The 22791-nt window shown below is 39.2% G+C and overlaps 1 protein-coding gene across 5 annotated transcripts in view; it reads left to right on the top strand.

The window, feature by feature from the left end:
* The window catches only part of CEMIP2 (cell migration inducing hyaluronidase 2), a 79944-nt gene extending 57507 nt beyond the window's left edge, over positions 1 to 22437 (top strand). For 4 of the 5 annotated variants that reach the window (XM_029202768.1, XM_029202764.1, XM_029202763.1 and 1 more), the window contains 8 exons: positions 1724 to 1939; positions 5782 to 5990; positions 9078 to 9260; positions 12018 to 12237; positions 14918 to 15016; positions 18266 to 18420; positions 19954 to 20057; positions 20411 to 22437. In XM_029202768.1, coding sequence (XP_029058601.1) covers positions 1724 to 1939; positions 5782 to 5990; positions 9078 to 9260; positions 12018 to 12237; positions 14918 to 15016; positions 18266 to 18420; positions 19954 to 20057; positions 20411 to 20607 — 1383 coding nt within the window. In that variant the 3' untranslated portion in view covers positions 20608 to 22437. The remainder of the gene's footprint in view (positions 1 to 1723; positions 1940 to 5781; positions 5991 to 9077; positions 9261 to 12017; positions 12238 to 14917; positions 15017 to 18265; positions 18421 to 19953; positions 20058 to 20410) is intronic. The other variant, XM_029202766.1, reaches the window with a different exon arrangement.
* The last annotated feature ends 354 nt before the right edge of the window (positions 22438 to 22791 follow it).

The raw sequence follows: 22791 nt of genomic DNA, 5'->3' as shown, positions 1-22791 counted from the left end.
GGGTTTTATGAAGATTGCAAAGAAGACTTAGAGATAATTGTTTACAATGCCGTAGGCCACAGGAATAGTTTTCTTAGTAGTTTCGTCAGTACCCTCTTTACCATTAAAACACAGGACAATCTGATTATATACTCCCAGCCTCACCCCATCTTTCCACTTCTAAGATGACAGTGGTGTAGAGATTGAGCCTCAGACCGTATTGCTTTCTGCTCCCACAGACACAGCCACAATTGGAAAGTGGCTCGTAGTTCTCTCATTCATGTCCACAGGCAAACTCTGTGGTTGCCCAGTTTAAAGAGAACTTAAGATAGTTTACCAAAGTCTATATGTGGTTTTCATGAATAGCTGAGGCATGGAACAGAGGCACACGTGCAAGCTGGGTTGTCAGCTTGGTTGACTGGTTCTCTTCTAGGCCACATAACTCCAGGGGAAGAGGAAGAGCTACACTGTGGGTAGGGTCCCACGTAAATAAATAGGGTGGTTCTTGGATTACCTCTCCAGTGTAGAGGTTAGATGTTCGCTTACTGCCCACGTGGCTCTCCCCATGCACAGAGTTTGGTGATCACTGACATGGTCATACTGAAAAAAAAAGTTTTTAGATGTTTCGTTTGTTGCAGAGTTCTAGAGTTCTAACAGCCTAAGAGAATCCATGCTGTTTAAGTTTAGTGTTTCATCAGCCTAGAATTCTCTAACGTGGCAATGCTCTGAAACCATTCATAAAGGGAATGGTCTGTCATATTTGTTATTCCTAAAAAGGTGGACAGTATGCCCTAGACTTCTTTTAGATTTAACCATAGGAGGTATAAGGAAAAAGAGAAAAGAGCCTAGAACTAAGAATTTAGAGCCACTTGTCCCACACATCACTGATTTTCCATTGAGCTGCTTATCATTTAGATGTTCAGCTGATTTTAAAACTTCCCAATAAAAGCATTATAGAGGTGTATCTGCATGGCTTGAATAACATTAGTAACTTACCACTAATAAGAAGCAGCTAAAGATTATAAAGCATGTAACCTGCAGCCTGCTTTGCAGCTGTGTACTATGTGTTCGATAAGGGCATTGAATTAACATTACCCGACATGAAAATTACTGAGCTGGACTTGGTCTACGTTGAGGGAGAGAGAAGATAACACACACTTTTCAAGTTGTAGTGAGTCGTGCAGCCATACCAAGGCAACACTTAGATTGTGTTTTAGTTTGGAACTGTACTTACTTTTTGGTGGGAGGAGTCATTAACAAGTTAACTAAAGCATTTGGAGTGAAATAAAATGATTAGCTCAGGAGATAGAATTTATAATAGATTTTTATTTAATTGAGGTATGGTTTGCATACAGGGAAACGCAGAGATCTTAAGTATAAAGTTTATAAGTTTTAACAAATACATATGACTGCATAGTTCCCCTTCCCACAACTATTCTAGTTTCTCATACCATGGATTAGTTTTATCTGGGGAATAGGTAATAGTTTTTAAGTTAAAAAAAGGGAAAACACCAAAGGTGAAATTGAACGCTTGCTGCTTGAACTCTGCAAGGCTTTGGGAAATTTTTTTCCCCATGCATGTCATAATTAATCAAAAATGTTGGTTGACAATTATGCTGTGACTCAGAACTGCTTTAACCTTAAAGTAATTGTAATGGATATGAAGTTGGGTCCTTGCAGGGAATGCTGGCTAACATGGCAGGAGCCCTCATTTTATGATGTCCCTGTTTTTCATTGTTTTCAGGTGTCTCTCAATGTCTTCTTTGGAAAGCCTGGTCCCTGGTTTGAAGATTGTGAGCTAGATGGTGATAAGAACTCCATATTCCATGACATTGATGGCTCTGTGACAGGATACAAGGATGTTTACGTGGGAAGAATTGACAACTACCTGATCCGCCATCCAAGCTGTGTAAATGTTACCAAATGGAATGCAGTGGTGTGCAGTGGGAACTATGCCCAGGTAGGCCAGAACACATCGTGATGCCTGATTCCTTACCAGCTCCTGACAGCACTGCTTCTGTGAGGAGTACTCTTCAGCTCTTCGGGATGATTGATACTTTCCAAAGCATGGGTTTTTTGGGCGGTTCTTTAGGGGAAAAAAAAGAAAAAAATTCATTAGGAATCATAGACTCACAGAATTTTATTTAAAGTTCCCCCACTCCAAACCAATTTAAAAGTGAAAAAGTAAGCCCAAGAGAAGTAAGATAACTTGCTCTTGGTTAAATATGGTTGTATTGTAGTTGGGGTGAGAACCCATATGTCCTGAGTTCCTAGGCCAGGTTTTTTTGCTGTGCTACAGCTGTGTCCCCTGAGAGGGTGTTTCACTCTTTGCTTTCAGGGTTATTATCTCTATTTTATCTCTAAATTAGGGACTCTGACTTGTGAGGCAGAATATCAGTAGATCACACAGAAAGTGAGATGCTCTCAGAAACAGAGCTAGGAATTGGAATGAGTGGACAAGGAAGGAATCCAAGGAAATTCTGCAAATTATATTATGATATAATGTCTATGAAAATATGAAGGGGATGATATAGATTGGGAAACACTTCTTTGAAAACATTAAGCTAGTGTGCAATTTATTAACTGGATGCCCAGTATAAGAGGATGGAGTAATTAGGGAGGTAGCATGTTAAGAGCACAGATGCCAGAACCAGATTGCATGGGTTTGAATTCTGGCTTTGTTATTTCCTTTAATATGAGGTGGGTAAGTTAATCAATTGCTCTGTGTCTCTGCTCAGTGAGGATAATATTAGATCCTCTCGTACATGGCTGTTGTGAGGATAGAATGCACGAGTATTGGTAAAGCATTTCACCCGTGGCCTAGCACATAGTGAAGTGCTTGCTGCAATTAGTATTATTTGAAGAGCAGGGCTCTAAGTTGCAAAGATGATTTTAATAGTGGTATTTGATGGATGACAGATTGCAGAATGGAGGTACCAGTTGCCCAGAATTTTGAAGAGAGCAGAATTTTATTTCCATATTTTAGAGAATTACATGGTCATATTTAATAATAGATGTTAAGAGAGATAAAAGAATAGAGGGGGGCTTCCCTGGTGGCGCAGTGGTTGAGAGTCTGCCTGCCGATGCAGGGGACACGGGTTTGTGTCCTGGTCCGGGAAGATCCCACATGCCGCAGAGCGGCTGGGCCCGTGAGCCATGACCGCTGAGCCTGCGCGTCCGGAGCCTGTGCTCCGCAACGGGAGAGGCCACAACAGTGAGAGGCCCGCATACCGCAAAAAAAAAAAAAGAGAATAGAGGAAAAGGATAATTGGAGCATGGAGAGGAGAATTAGAGGAAGAGCAAAGTATCTTCCAAGGCAGACTGGGCTCTGATAGCCTGAAAGGCAGGAAAGAAGCCTCCCTTGTTAATGTGCTGCTGAGTGCTCTTATTTGCAGGGTGGGTTCTTCCTGGGGAAGGACCAGTTCTGTGACGGAGCCCCTCCACTGAGCTCTGGCTAGTTTGCCCATCAAGGGTGTGTTTGTGGCTCCTGCTTTTCAACTTCTTGAGCCCCCTGAGTTGTATGTGGTTTCTACCATCTAAGCTTTCTATAGTGGGAGCTTTTTGGAGCAGAATTCTTTATTACTCTTCAGACTTTGAATCATGACTGTTAAAGAATGCTATGATTCTTAAATTTAAAAAAAAACCTTAAAAAGATTCTCATTTATAGACAAGACAAAGGGCTTAAGAGGGGTAAAGATTAGAGAGCTTTTTCTGGTTTATTTTAATGGCGTATTAGCTTCTTTGTTGTGGGATTTCTCATCCCCATGGGAGCGAGAGGAGTCATACTTGCCTAAGTTCTGGGAAGGACAAGGAAAGGATGGAGAAATAATTATAGTAAAATAAAGAAGAAAAGAATGTGGTTGAAAATGTGATTTCTTCTTTCATTCGTTTTATTCTTAACCAGAATTGCCCTCTAAAATTAAGTTGACTCATTAATGCCTAAGAAGATATAGTAATTCTAGAATTAAAACAAAGATAAAAAGCTTTTAATTCTTTAGTAGCTACAGTTTTAGTTAAATTGCTAGCCATGTGTATTCAAAGGTACATGTATCTGTCTTAAAGTGGTATGTGCTCACTCATGAAAACTTTATATTTTATTATAAATGTCTCTATATAGTCTTTGGATTTTCTAAGGTATTTGAGAATGTGAACCTGATAACTTCTAACTTAAAAAGCAAAGTAGTAATTCTATTTTTATTTGAAGATGAAGAAAGAAAAAAGTGTCTAATACTGCCCAGGCGGCTCTGGGAATGGTAGGACAGAAATTTTCTCCTGAGAATTTGGAATTTGGGCTGGGAGCCCAGATATGTAGCCATTTGTTATTTCTTGGATGATGTATAATACTGTATTTTTTTAACAGAAGGTAGAAGCAACTGGATCTCAAGATAGAATAATCATTCTTTAGCTATTTGTAAATATATTTTAATGGGATGTCTGCTCTTTGCTGACCCAAGGGTAAAGGTGCTCAGGGAGAAAGGTGGTAACATAAGGAGAATGTGCCACCTCAAATCCTTCTTGGATTTGGAAGAAGGCAGGATATATATATGTATGTGTTTGGTGTGGGGGTGTATTCTATTATATTTTAACCTATTATATAATGAAATACAGATCAAATATAAACATTTAAATAAAGAATAAATAAATATAGTATATTAAGCATATATATTTAAATGTAGTCTCAAAATATATATTTCCTGGGCTTCCCTGGTGGCGCAGGGGTTGAGAGTCCACCTGCCAATGTAGGGGACACGGGTTCGTGCCCCGGTCCAGGAAGATCCCACGTGCCACGGAGCAGCTGGGCCCGTGAGCCATGGCCGCTGAGCCTGCATGTCCGGAGCCTGTGCTCTGCAATGGGAGAGGCCACAACAGTGAGAGGCCCACGTACCGCCAAATAAATAAATAAATAAATTCCTATCTCTATTTTAATCTTTAAGTGGTGTCAGTAGAGAAGAGTACTATAGTCAAACATGAATGAGAGTTAAGAAGACTTTCTGGCTCAAAGAATTTATAATTGAGGAATCAATATGGATAAAACTGCAGAAATCAGAGAAACAGAAAACATAGAGAAGTAGTGTGGATTAAATGCAACATTCTGCAAATGTTTTAATACTTCTGGGGAATTCTGTTACAGGATACTGATTTGTTTTAGGAAATTGTTCTGAGGTTTGTTCTTTGGAGGATGCATTTGGGGAAGATTTTGTTTTGGCACAGTATGGGGCTCAAATGCCACTGGAATAAATTCAGGGCTTTCAAATTTGCCTCAGTTTAATATGTTTTTCCAGTTTTTGCAGAACACTTTATAACTTTTTTTTTTTTTAATGGGTGGAAAATGACTTCTTGGGCTGATGTAGGTCATGGAAAATTGAAAGCCAAAGCTCTGAGATATTTTAAATTTCCATCTCTTATTTCAGAGGAAAGTCTTTCAGATTTGACTAGAGGGTATCAGTTTTCACATTAATGTACTAATTTTTTGTATGTGTGTACTTCAGATTGAGGGATTTCTTTGACAGGCTATGTAAACCCACAAAGGTTTTATATTCTAATGAGTAAGCTGGCCTGTTGTGGAAGGGATGATGAAGATCTTGGCTACCAGAACACATGGTCTGTTTTTACTATTTCAGCTTAAGCAGGCTTCATTGTAAGTGGAGCTTAGGATGAAGTTGGCTACTACTCAGTCAGTCTGGCACGGATCATAGAATCTCTCTTTTGAAAGTAGAGACGTTTGACTTTGTGCTAGATATGTTTTCTTTAGCTATTTAAATTTTCATTCTCTTCCCTTTAATCCTTAATTTCATTTTGAAGGTCTATGTGCAGACGTGGAGCACTCAGAATCTGACTATGACCATCACACGAGATGAGTATCCAGCCTACCCTATGGTGCTCCGGGGAATTAACCAGAAGGCAACCTTTCCACAGTACCAGCCTGTGATCATGCTGGAGAAGGGCTACACCATCCATTGGAATGGGCCAGCACCGAAGACTGCTTTTCTATACCTCATAAACTTCAACAAGTATGCTTCTATTACTGTTATTTCAAATAGTTGGGCAATTAATAATTTAGTGGACAAAAAAAATAACGTATCTCCTTTGTAGCAAGTAAAGAACTTCAACTTTATGTACTTTGTTCCTCCTGTGGGGAGGCTATATATGTTATATTGATGGAATTAAGAGATTGTATAAATTGAATTCTGTCCTATTAAAAGCATGTCTTTTTCTCTATGGTCAAGGAATTGTGGGCAGAAAGCCATTTAACGGTAGGTTTTAATACCGTCTGCTGAATACTTTAATTCTCTGTAGCTGGGATGGGAATAAATTTTATCTGGTGTTCTAACTGAGCACTCGGTTACCTAGAAAGTAAAAAGATTTTTGAGGCCAAGTTTAGACTTGACAGAAGAGAGTAGTATGACTGATTATTCATGTCAGCAATGGGCAAGAAGTGGAAGAACTGTGGCATGGATAATGCCAGGTATTTGCCATCCCTGCCAGAATGTGAAAGCACCTTTCTATCCCTTCTTGATTTCTCAGTTGTCTGCTCTAATAATATTACTTTCAATCAAGGGCTCTATTTTTACATTAATTTATTTAAGCGTTTACTGTTTGCCAGTTGATATAAAGATGACTGAGAGAAGTACTTGCCCTTCAGGAGCTCACAGTATACAGGTAGAACAAAATTTAAGTAAATAAACCAGTACTATTTTTTAAAGGACAAAAGATAAGAGCAACTATTCTGCCTAAGGGAGTTGGGCCAGGCTGCACTGAGAAGTGATAGCAAGTGATCAGTTTTGTTACAAAAGCAGCAGAGTTGGGAAAGGGCTAGTTCTGCTCAGGGACTGATAGATTGAGTGTGATGGGAGCGTAGGTGGGGGAAGTTACAGAAGATGAGACTAGAAACAAGAGCTGGGACTATCTAGACGTGTGATGGTTAACCCATGGGACTCCATGAAACTGCTCAGATATGTACCTGAAAAATTGGTTTGTTCACCTGACTGGTCATAAAGGCTGACTCGTCAGAACTCTCTTAAAATACCCAATTGGAATGAACAGAGATGGACATAGAACATGTAGGAATTCCCCTCCAAGGATGGCTGAACATCATGGTAGATGCTCTTATTCTGAGATGATAGGCCTCTGGCACATGCTCTAAACTGAACCATTACTATTTTCCTGTAACACTGGCTGCTGCTTCTCTATGCCCTTGCTGGACAATTGCACCTTCACTTACTGAGTCAACCAAGCCAAAAAAAATCTCAGGACTCATCCTTTCCTCTTTCTTTTCTCTCATTTCTCCATCTTATCAGTGGCCAAGCCCTGTTGATCCTATCTGCTTAATGTTTTCAAATCTCTCCACTTCTTTCCACTGTCACTGCTTGTGACTGAGTTTAGGTCATTAGCCTCTCTTGCCTGGATCCCTGCAGCAGCCTCCTATTCGGTCTCCCCACCTCCCTCCACCTTCAATCCTTGGTCCACATTGTGTCCAGGGTGCGGGTTCTAAAAGCCAATCTGATATTGTCACCCCCATCAGTGAGCTGCCTAGAAGTCAATGAAGGAACAAACGATTGTCAGAGAGGGTGGAGGAGATATGTGAAACAGTGATCCGCAATACAAAAAGTTATATCTGGCAGGTTATGAATCTGAGGTGAGGTATTATAATCAAATGGTATGCAGGGTTCTGCACATACAAGGCATAACTTTTGAATAAATACTAAGAAAGTAAAAAGATTTTAAAGTGAAAAAAAGGATGAGCTCAGAAGTTTCAAAACTCTATATGGGCTTGAAATTCAGTCCAACTTTCCTTGTTTAATTATCTAAAAGTTTGTAGAAGTTACATCATGGGCAGAGGCAAGAGGAGGAGATGGATAATTTTTTTTTTCCAAATTTAATATAATTATAGAGAGGTCATGGATTTTGTCATAGTGGCACTTTTGAAAATAACAGTTTAAAAGTTATAAAAGCTGTACTTATGCATTAAACAAAATAAGGAAATATAGAAAAACATTTAAAAAATTACAATAACCTATAATTCTTCTAATCAAATTGAGGCATTATAAACATTTATAGGGTTCTCGTGTCTCTCCACCCTCAAGTGTTCTCTGAGCGTATAAATATGCCAAAATTTATTTAACTACTCCATTCCCCTATGAACATTTAGATTATTTTTCTCCTGCCCCTCTCCCCCTTTTGGTATTACAAATGATACTGGATACAGCATCTTTTCTTATACATTTTTGGTCTGTATTTCTAATTTCTTAGTGGGATTACTGGATGAAATCTGTGTGAACAATTTTAAGGCATTGTTACATATTGTTTTAAAACTGTTTTGAATGATTAAAAAGTTCTGGAAATGGATAGTGGTGATGGTTGTACAACCTTGTGAATGTACTTAATGTCACTAAACTGTAAAGTGAAAAAAGGTCTAAAATGGTAAATTTTATATGTTACCACATGTATATTTTGCCACAACTTAAAGAATGCCAAAAAAAGAAATGATAAAAAAGGGGAAAATATTCTTAATGGTTTTCGAAAAGTATTAATTTTATATCTTAGAACATTAGGTAAGAAACAACGCTATGGCAATTTGGTAATATTCATCAAAGACTTTAAAAATGCATACACCTTTATCTCTAGCACATTTACCACTAACAATTTATCCTAATGTAATTATAAAAGATAAAAATGTATTTATGAATAAAAAAATTCTTTGGAAAGATTTTACCAGTGTACGCTTCCACTATCAGGCTGTTAGTGTTTCTTCCGTCTTAGTAGACCCATACCCAACTGTCTCAATTTTATTATCTGCTTGCAGTATCTAAGTACATTTTATCCAGCTTCTCTTCACATTCCCTGAAGTCCTGTTGAAACCAAGAATTTTTTATAAGCCATATCATTGTTGTACATATATTGAGGAGAGAAATTTGGGTAACATGTAAAAGTCGATGATTCATTAGTGTGTTAGGATTCAGGACTTGCATTGTTAGTGGCTCCATACACAGCAGAAATTTAAGGAGGAGAAGACCATGGCTAAAATTTACATATGCTGTAATACTCAAAATGTACTGGCTCAAATGTGAATTCATGTTTTTATTGTCTCTCCTTTATAGGAATGACTGGATTCGAGTTGGGCTCTGCTATCCGTCAAACACAAGTTTTCAGGTTACCTTTGGCTTTCTACAGCGGCATAATGGCTCATTATCCAAAATGGAAGAGTATGAGCCCTTGCATTCGCTGGAGGAATTGCAGAGGAAGCAGTCTGAGAGGAAATTCTATTTTGACTCCAGCACGGGGTAATTCGGGGCAACCAGTGAATGAGAATTATTGCTGTTTTTCTTTAGTGGTGCAATTACTAGTTCTTCAGTGTAACTAAGAATAGATTGTGATGTGACGGCTGCTTAGAAAAGCAGCTGATGTGGGTAATTCTCTGCTCATCACCATTAGAGGTTTAGAAGAGAACTAGAATGACTCGTAATTACAGTTGGCAGTAGGAATCGAGTGAGATGTTTGCTGTTTACCTATTAAGGCGATTTAGAAAGAGAAATTATCCTTGTCAATAAAGAACCAGTAGGCCCAATTGAAAATTAAAATAGTGTTTTCCATAACGACTCTAAAGATGATTATTTCCATATGATATAGTTCATATTTTAGTGAAAGCTCATTTTTCTCTTCCTTTAAGACTATCTCTCAAGTTGACCTTGGGTTTTAAAAAAATCACTGTGTAATCATGGCATATTTGCTTTCAACTTTCTCTAGCCTGCATCTTTCCACTTTTTAGTTCTAATCCTGTTCACCTGGGGTCCTGTTCGCTTTGTCTGCTTTTATCCAGTTACAGTCTCTCAGCCTTTGGGTTATGGTAGGCTCTCTCTCCTGTACTCTTCCAGAAAGTAGCATGCTCCTTCAATATCCATCCCTTAACCTGGCATTTCTACTCTATGTCATTGTCTAGGTACTATAAAGATACTAATGTAAATAAGGCACATTTCTTCTGCAAATTCACTGTCCATTGAAGGATGTGGGCATGTAAAGCAAGTAATCAGAGGGCGAAAGGTTTAAATGCTACAAGTCCTATAGTGTGCCTTTTGAGGTAACCCAGAGGTTCAGCCTTGGGTGGCCAGTGACAACCCAAGAAGATAACACTGGGGCTGACTCTTGAGGAGTGACTAAGAGGAAGGTGTTCCAAGGACAGTGTGGATAAATGCATGGAGGCATGAAGAACATGGTACGGCATGTTTGGGGAAAGACAAAATTTCCTACTGGAGAGAAGGGTGGCAAGATTGACTGTGGGGGAATGAGGTTAGGGTTCAGTCAAGTGTCTTGTTAACCTTTGAATAAGATGCAACTCATTTGCCCTTCAGGGCTGGTGCCGCAGCCAGTGTTATCAGCTTAAGTCTTTTTTTTTATCATCATTATCTCTGATTTCAACTTCAGCAACCTAGTTGGGCTTTTATTCTATAGATGATAGAACTGCCACATTCTCAGTTGATTTTCCACAAAAATAAATGGAACGCCCAAATTTGTAAGGACAGTCTGGTGATCACAAATTAATGATTGATATGTAAAAGGATGGGAAGTATTTCTTCATCTGGATATTTCTAGAGTCCTTCAGCCTTTGAGGTTCAAATTCTTTTTTAATTCTATTCATTTTGATGATTTAAATTATATATCAAAAGTCCCATGCCTAATCAAGTCCCTGTCATTCCTTATATATATGTTAAAATTACTGGATGTTGGAACAGTGGCTGATTTTCACCTCATCACAACTTTGTGTTGTTCACTGACCTCATATTAAAATGTGAACTCTTTAAGAGTGATGTCTCCAAAGAAAGGACTGCTATGGGCTGTCATGTAAGGGTTCAGTAAACCAGGCACTTTAGATGTTGCATTGCCTTCCTCAATTCTGAAAGTTGAGCTAGTGTGGGTCCCCCTCTGGGAAAGCAATTATTACCAGGAAATTCTACTGATCCAGGGTGATCTTCTATTTTGTTGGTTCTTACTTTGCCAAGCAGAGCTGAGTTTATAAATAGAAGGTTCTTCATGACTGCAATTGGAGAATTGCAGTTGATTGCCTGACTTTATATAATATTCTGCCTTACTTAATTGTGTGATCTTGGGCAATTTAGTGAATATTTCTGTGCCCCAGTTTCCTTATCTGTTATTTGGGAATAATAAAAATGCTATATTATATGGTTGTTGTGAGGTTGAAGAACACACAGTTCATGCAAATCATTCAGCATAGGGCCTGGGATGTTGTACGTCCTCAATAAAAGTTTACTGTTATAAATAAATAAAAAATAGATAGATATATAGATAGTGAACTCTTGAACTCCAGTAATCAATCACATTTGATCGAGTCCTTTTTAGAATCTTGATTTCCTTTGGTTTAGAAGGCCTAGGTTTGCTGACAGACATTGGACTACTGCCTGGAACTTGCTTTTCCATTCATCTTGGCAGTAGGAGGAGAATTCAGAATGGGTAGGACTGTTCATTTCGCTTGATTTTGGCCAAAGTACAGACAGAAGGACCCCAGGCCCATCTGCTCTTAGTAAATATCACAGGAATTGATTTGATACCATATCTTGGCCTTAACCAAACAAGTCTCACAGTTGCTGTTTTAATTATTCCAGTTTTGTACCTTAAACCAAAACAATTTGTAAACCAAAAGAAAAAAAAGAATAAACCACACTAATTTACCAAATCCTAAACTCAAGTGTAAAGTTTTCCAAGGAATTCTTGAGCCAAGCCAAATTCCATCCTCCTAAATTACCAATTGAACTAATTCAAACCAGAAATCGACTTTGATACTGCCCATAACGACTGAATCAGGTTATCAAAATATTTTCTAAAGTGGTATTGCATTTGACTTAGAACCCTAGGAGGGTAGAAAGGAAAGGGAAACAACTTTATTGGTTTTGTAGTTTATTTTTCTTTAAAAAAAAATTTAATTTATTGGAGGAATATCCCTTCTGGCCATGAGTTTATTTGAGGAATTTTTGTAAGTTTTTGAAAGTTAATCTAACATCCGTTGGACTGGTTTCTGTTTTGTGCAGGTTGCTGTTTTTGTATCTAAAAGCCAAAAGCCACAGGGATGGTCACAGTTACTGTTCATCTCAGGGATGCGAAAGAGTCAAGATCCAGGCAGCAACAGACTCCAAAGACATCAGTAACTGCATGGCCAAAGCGTATCCCCAGTATTACAGAAAGCCGTCAGCACTCAAGCCGATGCCATCCATGCTCAAGGGACTCTGTCAAGGCTGCGGAACCCATCAGGTAAACAGGGAATAAAAGTGGTCTGTGGTCCAGGAGAAAAAGTCAAAAGGTTCTGTGCAATCAGCACATTGTTTTTTGAAACATCTATGCTGCCAATTTATAAATATTGCATGTTTTCCCCTGAATTTTGGCCCATTCTAGAATGTGATGCTCATAAGAAGCAAACCAGTCCAAATTTATAATAAAACTACCTTCCCCCTGTGATATATCAGTTTGCCCTGGATGATTGTGGATATATTGGTTGTCATCTTTTCTTTCTCAGATGTGATTCCATTACAGTATCGCTATTTCGTTTGCATGTCAGTGATATCAAAAAATAATTTGTTTTCTTGGAAGTGTGAAATTTATCTTCAGAAAAGGCACTCGTATGAAAATTGTTTCCTTCAAGATGAAAAGCCATTAATTTGAAGCATGTGCTATTACGTTTACCTGTAATTAAAAGTACAAACTGACTTTGGCTAGAAGTGAAATGCTTCTTGTGACATATTCTTAATGAGATGGTCTCCTTCTAGATCTTGAGAAAACATGGCAATGAAAGTAAATCCAAAGTATGAGCTAAAATCAGGCATGGGGTTTCCAAAGGAAGTCAGACTAATTCCAGGTGAAATACAGAATTAATATTGCCCTAATTGATCTTTAACCTCTATATAAACAAACATGGGTCAAGAAGAATGGTTCTCAACTTGTGGTCCCCAGGCCAGCAGCATCAGCATCACCTGGGAACTTATGAAAAATTCTAAATCTTGGGTCCCACCCAGTTCTACTGTATCAGAAACTTCAGGGATGGGGCTTAGCAGTCTGTGCTTTAACAAGCCCTGGAGATCATTCTGATACATGTTCACATTTTAGTTTCACTGGCCTAGAGGAGTTTTTAAAAAGTCCTTATTGCCACAGAAATGCTTGCTATTAATATGGAGAAAACCTCTAAATCTTTATTTCTTATCATTATAAGTGATTTGAGAAAACAAAAATTCTTCCATTGCACAGGTTCTTTATTTCTAATTTTTCTTGTTTCTGTCCCTTGGAGGCAGTAAGAACAGGGAAAGGAAGGGGGATTTATGATTCGTATCGTGATATATGATAAGTATTTTTCTGATGACGGCTCACTGTCATAGTCTTGGTTGCTCATACCCTTGAGCCACCTCTATTCTCCAATTCAACTAAACCAACCAACCAACGAACAGGCAAAAAAATAAGCCAGGTACATGAAGAAGTTTACATGAATCCTTGCCTGTCCTATGTAATGTTTTGACTGTTAAAGTGAAATTTTCAGATAGTCTTTGTGGGGAAGTAAATTTTCCAGCCTAATTCTTAAGTTGAATTTGTAAAGAAAGTCCTTCATTACTGAAAAGACTTCAAATAATTTATAATTATTATAAGAATTACTACAATTTATAAAATAATTTAATCATCTTCAGAACTATTCTGGGCATATCTTGTTAAATGGTTCCATGCATTGACGTTTAGCGTTCTTTATTCTTTGGGCTTAAAACATTGATCAGGATTCATTTCTTAAAGCTGTATCGACTAGTGACCTGGCAGTTGAGAAGTATTTGAAGCATCTGGGGACATCACTTTTACTTGGAAATTTGAAGGGAATTTTTGTTTTGAATGTCAAAAACACATGTGTATTAGAAATAAGTAGGAAAATTCACATGAATTTTTTGACTTCAGACCTGAGACTTCAAAGCAATGTCCAGCTTCTGAGTGCTTAATATCATGATTATCTGCTCTTGCCATGATTATTTGCTCTTGTTGGCATCGATTTATAAGGACATACACTTTTTTTTTTTTTTGGCCATGCTGCGTGACCTGCGGGATCTTAGTTCCCTGACCAGGGATTGAAACTGGGCCATGGTAGTGAAAACGCTGGCCCTAACCACTGGACCACCAGGGAATTCCCCAGGGCATGTGCTTTTAAGTGCTAAATTGTGTGAAGAGTTAAGAGTGCTTTTGAATGAAAAGACAGCCTTTAGGGAGGAGGTGGGTGTTGGGGTTTGGAGACTGGCAGTGATTTGGAGTAGAAGGAAAAAGGGAAGGGTGTTCTTGGGAAGGGAACAGCATTGGAAAAGGCAGGGTAGCAGAAGAGGAGGTAAAGTGCTTATGGGAAAGTGAGGGAACTGCCCTGCATGTTGAATGTGATAGAATAGTGGGAAATAGGGTCCTGTGTGTATAAGACGTGGCTCTATTTGTGGAACATTTTGCAGGTCTGGTGGAGGAATTTAGACCTGGTGATGTCCAGGCCCCTGAAAGTTTTTAAACAGGGTAGTCCTTGTCATCTACACTTCTTTCCTCAGTCCTGGAGTGACTTGAGTCCCAATTCAGAATAACTGGTCTGAAAAGGACCTTTGAAAAGATTTGTGACTGTTTTTGCATGAAATGTTTACAAAGATTTAGATATAAAGCATATTTATATAGTCATTTGTAGAACTGGTTTTATTAATAAGATTACAGTGATTTGAAACTGAGATTGCTCCAGAAAGTTAGGAACATACACTTCTCATATAAAGCCTGTATCAAAAGATAGAATTCCAGGTCATGAAATATGTACAGAAAGTTCAGAGAAAACAAATAAAAACAAAAACCCACTCACTGGCTTTGGTATAGTTGAGTTTATTTTGAAGGATCTTTTTGGAGGAAGATGCAGTTGACATAGATATGGAACTTCTTCCCTGTCTAGGTGGTGTTTACAAGTGATCCTCATAGAAGCTACCTCCCTGTGCAATTCCAGTCACCCAGTCAAGCAGAGACTCAGCGTGGAGACCTCTCTGTTATTTCTGTGAGTACCATCTGGTGTGTACATTGCCTCAGCTTCTCGGTTTTACATTTTATCCTGGTAACATGAATTATCTCTGGCAACATTCACTTGTTTATAATCACATTTTGATTATTAGTGGTGAGCAATACAGTAGAGGTGTAAATACCTCCTAAACATTTGTGTTTTAAATAAATAAAATAAATATTAAATTTTTTTCTCAGTCAATTATGTTTATTGATTACTTTTAGGCGAATGTTAAAATTATTCAGGTAATTATTCAGATTTCTTTTCTGTAGGAGACAAGGTGTTTTTGCTTTAAAAAAATGGTCATAGGGGCTTCCCTGGTGGTGCAGTGGTTGAGAGTCCGCCTGCCGATGCAGGGGACGCGGGTTCGTGCCCCGGTCCGGGAGGGTCCCGCATGCCGCGGAGTGGCTGGACCCGTGAGACATGGCCTCTGAGCCTGTGCATCTGGAGCCTGTGCTCCGTGGCGGGAGAGGCCGCAGCAGTGAGAGGGCTGCGTACCGCAAAAAAAAAAAAAAAAAAAAAAAGTCATAGATAATCAATATGTAGAAATTTTAACCTTGGATTTTGAAACTTAAAAGAAGTTCCCCAGTTATTTGTTTAAAATATGGGAAGTGAAGGTTTTAAAATTTCCTCAGCATTTTATTTTGAAGTTGCCTGGTTCCCATTTTTTTCAGATGAAGAAAGTGAAGATGCAAAGTGTTAGTTGTCTTTTTTACGTAGGTTAACGGGAGTTAAAAGCCTTAGCCTCATATCAATACTGGAATTTGGGCTAAGAGCCAAGCTAGCCTGCAAGGTAACCAGCTCTAGGCATGTGGCCTGTCCAAAATCGAGTTGACCTGAGTGCATCTATATAAAGAGCTCTTTGGGTAGGAGGTATCTAGCCATCCAGCTGATACCCAGCTAGGGTCTGGGCTCAGCCTCATGTGGTCTCCTTAGGAGCTCGGTTTTTTTTTAAGTGGTGGACAACACATTCACAAATCCCCATATATGTGAGCAAAATTAAATCTTACTCTTTTTTTCCTTTCCCAATCTCTTTTATTGTGTTAAAATACACATAACATAAAATTCACCATCCTAACCATTTGTAAGTATATAGTTCAGTGGTGTGAAATACATTCATATTGTTGTGCAACCATCACCATTATCCATCCATCTCTAGAACTTAACTCTGAATTAAGAACTTTTTAACAACCCTGAATTTAAAATACTGCTACTTAAGGGGGGGGCATGAAATGGGGAGTTATTAATCAAAAGGCATAATGTTTCAGTTGAGTAAAATGCATAAACTCTCAAAATCTGCTGTACAACATTGTCCCTGTAGTCAATAGTAGTATATTGTTCACTTAAAATGTTTGACGATGGATCTCATGTTAGTGTTCTTATCACAATTAGAGAGAAAGAGTGAAAGATCCCTATGTAACTCAAAGATTTCTCAAGTATATATATCTATTGCCCTGCATTAGCATTTCTTCATTTTGTAGTATGTTCATGATGTAATTTTATTGGTATGAAGTTTGTTAGCTCAACATCTCAATGCAGTCAGCTGTATGAGGAACCCATCCCAGCCTACTTGCGTGGAATCTGGTGGGTGTCAGTTGCAAAGGTAAGCAAGTTGGTGCTGAGTCTCTCTGCTCTGCTAGCTCACTAGATAATTAAAGAAGATATTGTTTTGCCCAGACCATCTCAGGTAGGGTATTCCTCTGGGTCTGTAGACATTGTTTGACTCCATTGCTGCACACTGGGTGCCTGGGACTCTAAAAGAGATCACAGAGGACTGTGTTTTGTCACATTTACCTCCAATACTTTTCACATGCATTACCTGAAGAGTCTTTGCTGGACATGGCCTTGCTTTAGTTTTTACAGAAAATTTTGTGTTTCCTTTAAGTAACAGGTTTTTTGGGGGGGTACTTTTCAAGGGGACAGTTTGGGTGTGTTAGGGATCATTATGTATATTTTTTATCAAATGTGTCTCAGTTCTGAGTATCCAGATTTTTAAAAATAAGTGAGTCACTTTCAGTCTTTCTAAATATAAAATGGCACTTTATGTCAAGCACTTCTAGAATTATTCTCTAGACTAGGGCTATTTAAATACAGGCAAAAGGCCATTTTGTATTCCTATGAGATCATTAGTGATTAGAAATAAAATTTAAGTATAACTTCTCCAAGCAAGGACAGGTGTAGTGAAGAGCGCATCTCTCCTTTGTTAGCTTTTTTTTTTTTTTTTTGCGGTACGGGGGCCTCTCACTGTTGTGGCCTCTCCTGTTGCGGAGCACAGGCTCTGGACGCGCAGGCTCAGCGGCCATGGCTCACAGGCCCAGCTGCTCCAGGGCATGAACCCGTGTCCCCTGCATCGGCAGGCAGACTCTCAACCACTGCGCCACCAGGGAAGCCCCTCTCCTTTGTTAGCTTTTAACATAGTTTATAATTTCACGCATTTTAAAGAGAAACAGTGCCTATGACTTAAATTAGTGTTAAATCATTTCTCAGTCTAATAAGTTTTTTTCCCTTCCTTTTTGGTTGAGGAATTAATGAGATTTGGATGTATCTGGAATTCCTTTTTCTTGAAAAGGTCTCAAACTATTAATTTAAAGAAGACAACTGGAAATTTCAGTTCACAGTAATGGTGAACAAGATATAGTAATACCCTGTGGCTTAAATCCTGGTAAAATTACCATTTTTCCATTTTGATTTTAAAGGAGAGCTATATATGAAACAAAGGAGATGAAGCAATCTGGCTCCTCTGTTGTTCTAAATCTAAGCTATAATGGGGGGTTTATGTGGGTTAAAGCATGCTATCTATTTATCTATCTATCTATCTGACTCGATATCTGTTTCATATAGATACATGTATTTTTCCTGAACCAATGTGACAGTATCTGAGCTGCAGTATAGAGGCTGCCACCCGATCACTGAGTTGGAAAGCTCTGACCCCATTGAGAGACTACGTGTGTAAGAATGAAGGCCCTGAGCCTGCAGAGAGAGTCACCCTGCTCAGCTGAATGTGGGCTGCCATGCCTTGCTTGTAGCAACTTAGCCAGTCAGAAAAGACCAGTGAAGGCAAAAGTCTGTGAGAACACAGGCTCAATCTCAAATGTTGGCAGGGGAAGAGTAATGGAATATGCAGTTTGAGTTTGGGAATTATTATTTGATTCATGGGTTTAGAAGACAGAGGGAAAGGGGCTGGAAAGACGAGTCATCCTGGAAATGCCGAAATGGTGATGACCGCAGATGTTTTTGTATTCTCAGATCAACGGCACTGACTTTACCTTCCGAAGTGAGGGCGTCCTCCTCCTGGTTGTGGATGCCTGCAGTGTTCCCTTCCGGTTGACGGAGAAAAAGATTTTCTCTTTTGCTGATGTCAGTCTCATGGAAGAGTATTTAAAAACAAGCATCCCTCCAAGGTAGGTGAAGCTTGCTCTGTGTGAGGGATAAGGTACCTTAAAGATGACATCCGGTTAACTCTGAGCTTTGGTTTGTCTACCTGCCCTTTTACCCTTTTAGGGTATTTAGGATTCTTGAAAGATAGTCATTCCTTCCTAGTCTCAGGTTTATGCCTGTGTGATCCAAGTTGCTTGTCATTGATAAGTGAGGACTTGGATGTTAGAAGAGTTTGCAAATGATGGGAAGGCTCTTGGAAGGAGAAAGGCTTAAAATTTTGGATCATTTCTATCCCACTTTTTAGTATTAAGTTAGTCTACATGGTACCCAACGCACTCAGAAGGCTCATTATCATTTTAAAACAATTTTATAGATAATTTTACAGACAATTTTACCTTTGCAGCCATCTTTCCCACTGATGAACCCTCAGACAGCATTGTGCTATGACTGTGGTATAGGAAGTTGTCACCTGGGTCACTTGGAAGTGACTGGAAAGGAGTAAATTGATTTTTTTTTTTTTTTTTTTTTTTAATTTGGCTGCACCATGTGGCTTGCGGAATCTTATTTCCCTGACCAGGGATTGAACCCTCGCCTTCAGCAGTGAAAGCGTGGAGTCCTAACCACTTGACCGCCAGGGAATTCCCCAGGAGTAAATTGATTTTTAAGTGAATGAGTGTGTGGTCTCTCTTTTAAGAGCCCTAGTCTGATTCATTTTTCTTTGTTAGTCTCTGAACAAAGGTTCACAGGAGAGAAATCTTCCTTTTTTTCTGTTGGGCAGACAAAAAAGGTATTAAAATAAGCCGTAAAGCCATAGTAATTAAGCCGGTGTAGTAGTGGCAGAGGATAGAGAGATCAGAAGAGAGAATCCACAAAAAGATCTGAATGTGTGTGTTGATATACTCACAATAAAAGTAGCAATTTAAACCAAACCATGGAGAACAGATTTTATTTCATTTTTTTTAGAATTGGCATTTATCCATTTACTTAGTAAGTAGATAATAGAACTTAAGTAGGTATATAGAGCATCTGAAACTAACAAAACTAACCTCCTCTGTTAAAATAGTTTGTTCCATGACAGAGCTGTGTCCCAAGCCATCCACTAGGTCCACTGACCTAAATGACTTTTGCTTTCCCTACATTTATAGACCCCTTGTAATAGCAACATAAGCTCTAGGTGGGGCATTGAAGGGGACACTTGTAACAGCAGGGATGAAAAGGCACGTGGGGTGTGTTTTTTTTTTTTTGTGGTATGAGGGCCTCTCACTGTTGTGGCCTCTCCCGCTGTGGAGCACAGACTCCGGACACGCAGGATCAGCAGCCATGGCTCACGGACCCAGCTGCTCCGCGGCATGTGGGATCCTCCCTGACCGGGGCACGAACCCGTGTCCCCTGCATCGGCAGGCGGACTCTCCACCACTGTGCCACCAGGGAAGCCCTTGTTTGTTTTTTGAGTTCTGCTTTTATCTAGTATTTCTATACTGTATTTAGTTCAGAATGGTACTCAATAAATACATGCTGAATTACTGAAATTTGCTCTGATTTTCTAACTTTTACAGGTCAATTGTCCTGTTGAGCACAAGAGGAGAGATAAAGCAGTTGAATATTTCAGATTCGTTAGTATCTCTGGGATTAGCCAAACCAGCCAATCTTTATAACAAAGGTTTGTATTTGTATTCTTCTGTGAAGTTCTTAGGAGGCCAGCAACATATGCATTTTTACGGTGGAGTATAGCTACCAGACTGTTTTCATGAGCTTGTTTGGCTGGGGTGGGTATCATGAAAATAATTTCTAAATCAGGAGACAGTTGTAGAGGAAGTGTGTTGGGACGTGGCTTGTTATTTGGGGCAAGAGGTGGGTGGTGAGAGTTCATTCTCTGACGTAAAGAAGTACAGTTCTTTTTGTTTTTGTTTCACAGCCATCTTTGTTTTGCTCACCTCCGCTTCACCTCCCACATTATCTTGCATGGAACTAGTAGAGGTACAAATTGAACTTTTTCTTTTTCTTTTTTTTAAGGGAGTACCATATTTTTGGGATTCAGTGGAAACTTCAAACCATCATGGACTAAGCTGTTTACTAGTCCTGCTAGAGAGGGCCTTGGGCTGCTTGAACAATTCGTACCTTTGCAGCTGGACGGATATGGTTGTCCCAGAGCTGTCACGGTCCGCCGAAGAGACTTGGAGCTGTTGAAGCAAACTTCAAAAGCACATTAGAAACTAACTGTAACTTAGCTGGGGGAAAAAATGTGAACTAACTTATTTAATTTATGGCATTTTAAAATGACACTGTTAACCCAACAGAACTATTTTCCTGTTTGATACAGAAAGGGGAGAAAAGAAAGAATTTAAAGTGATTGCTTGAATATGGGCTCACGCACCTTCTAGTTGTACAAAATGTTAAAGAATTTATTTGTATTTGTTAGGCTGGTATATTTCAGAGATCAGTTCTCTTATTCCTCACCTCCCACTCCTGTGTTTTGTAGTGACCATAAGCAGTGCTTCACCTTTTGTACAATGGGATGTCTTGGGCAGGGGGAGGGGGCTTCTGAGAGTCAGCCTGAGTCCTTGAGAGGACCAGCTCTTGTAGCACCTTGGATACTTGAAGTCTAATGCTCAGTTGTGTTGTTGACTTTGGGTCAGCAGTTGACCTGCGTGGCTGGCATGTTCAGGAATGCGTTGGGCCCTGGTTCCAGGCAGCCTTTGAGGATTTGGTATGATACTGAATGGTAAGAGTTTTAAGTGGCAACTCAGGCCCAGCTCATGCCCTTTTTTGCCTGGACATGTGCTATTTTTATTCATTTGTATATTGATTCCTTCTAAGGGTTCAACTTTCAAACAAGAAGTATGGAATATATTGGGACAAAGGGCTTTTAAGAGTTAGACATCCCTTTAATCTGTGACCATTGGGAAAAAATTTGACCTGCACCATGGTCTGATGTTGGTGGGGCCATTTTTGCAGCTTTAATCTTTAGCCTGTTTTGACTGTATATTTGTATTTAAAATGCAGAGCTGAGTTAAATATTTACATTTTTTTAAAAAAGAAGCAGGCCATTTTCCTGAACTATAAACTTGGGTCATTTCAACTTGCACAAAGGAAGTCTGTTCTTGGAGTTTCTCCTGCACCCAGTTTTTTGTTGTTGTTGTTTTTGTGTGTGGATTTTTTTTTAAGCCTTACTGCTCACCAATCTGGCAGGACAATTGCAGAAAGCTTAATGATACCCCCAAAATATTGTACTCAGGGGGAGAAAAAAAGGGAGAGCCTTTTAAGGGCCAGAATCATGGAGGGAGTATTCAGAAACCTTTTCTTAGCCTTAGAGGAATCCGTTACTCTTAACTAAATTGTTAGAGCCAATTAAAACAAGACACTGCGATGCCATATTTTTCTTCCCCCTATAGGTGCGTGCATCTCCTGCCAGTGAGCACTGCATGTGGCAGAAAGATTGCTGCCACAGCCTGGGATGTCACCACACCAAGAGGAAAGAAGCATTGTAATGCCTTTACCTTTTCCTAAACCCACAATGCATGAAGTGTAGTGGAGGGATGGCCATGGCAAGACGGGAGGGAGTATGTTCAGGTTGACTTTGGCAGTGAGTACAGACAAATTCACTTTTCTCTACCAAGAGCAACGGCTGATGGCCTGTCCTTTTCTGTCCAAGAGAAACTGCAGAGCAGCTCTGTGACTTCTATTACTTTATAAAATATGCTACCTCAAAGTGCTACCGATAAACCTTTCTAACTGTAAGTGCTCTTGCTAAGGGCACATGTCTTAAAGTTTAGGTTTTGGGGTGTTTTTTTTTTTGTATATCGATGAATGAAATCTTACCTATTAAATATATTATTGGATCATCGTTCCTCAAGGTGATTAAAGTTTGTGTGTGTGTGTGTGTGTGTGTGTTTTATGACCAATATCTTTTACGTGTGATTTTTAGAGTTTGGCTCTTTAAAGATTTGGAGAGGATATGTACGTTCTAAGGCACTCAGTTTTTCTGATTTATATGCTAATGATCAGGGCCTAAGTAAAATAAATAAAAATATGCGTGCATGTATATTTTTTTATATGTGTGTGTGACTCTATTTATCTAGCAAGCAGTCAATCAGTCAATCTGTCATTTTTTATTCCCTATCCCAGCTGTAAAGAACCTATGGGCAGACATAAGGAAGGGAAATGGTCCTCCACTAAGTAGATTTTGTAAAGCTAAGTAATCTTCATAAGGCCAATGGAGAGGTTCTCAATGTTGGCTGCACATTGGAGTCACCTGAGGAGCTTTAAAAACTGTGAAGTCCTGGGCCCCACCCCCCAGCTCCTACATTCATATTTAATTGGTGTGGGGTGCAGCCTGGGCATTGCAGTTTTCTTTAAAGCTCTGGGTGATGCTAATAACATGTAGCCGGGTTTAA

The sequence above is a fragment of the Monodon monoceros genome, unplaced genomic scaffold (assembly GCF_005190385.1).
Source record: "Monodon monoceros isolate NGI ecotype Baffin Bay Population unplaced genomic scaffold, NGI_Narwhal_1 Super_Scaffold_5, whole genome shotgun sequence".
NCBI classification, from domain to species: Eukaryota; Metazoa; Chordata; class Mammalia; order Artiodactyla; family Monodontidae; genus Monodon; species Monodon monoceros.
Note: the sequence above shows the minus strand (reverse complement) of the source record. Positions and strands in the feature narration are given on the sequence as shown.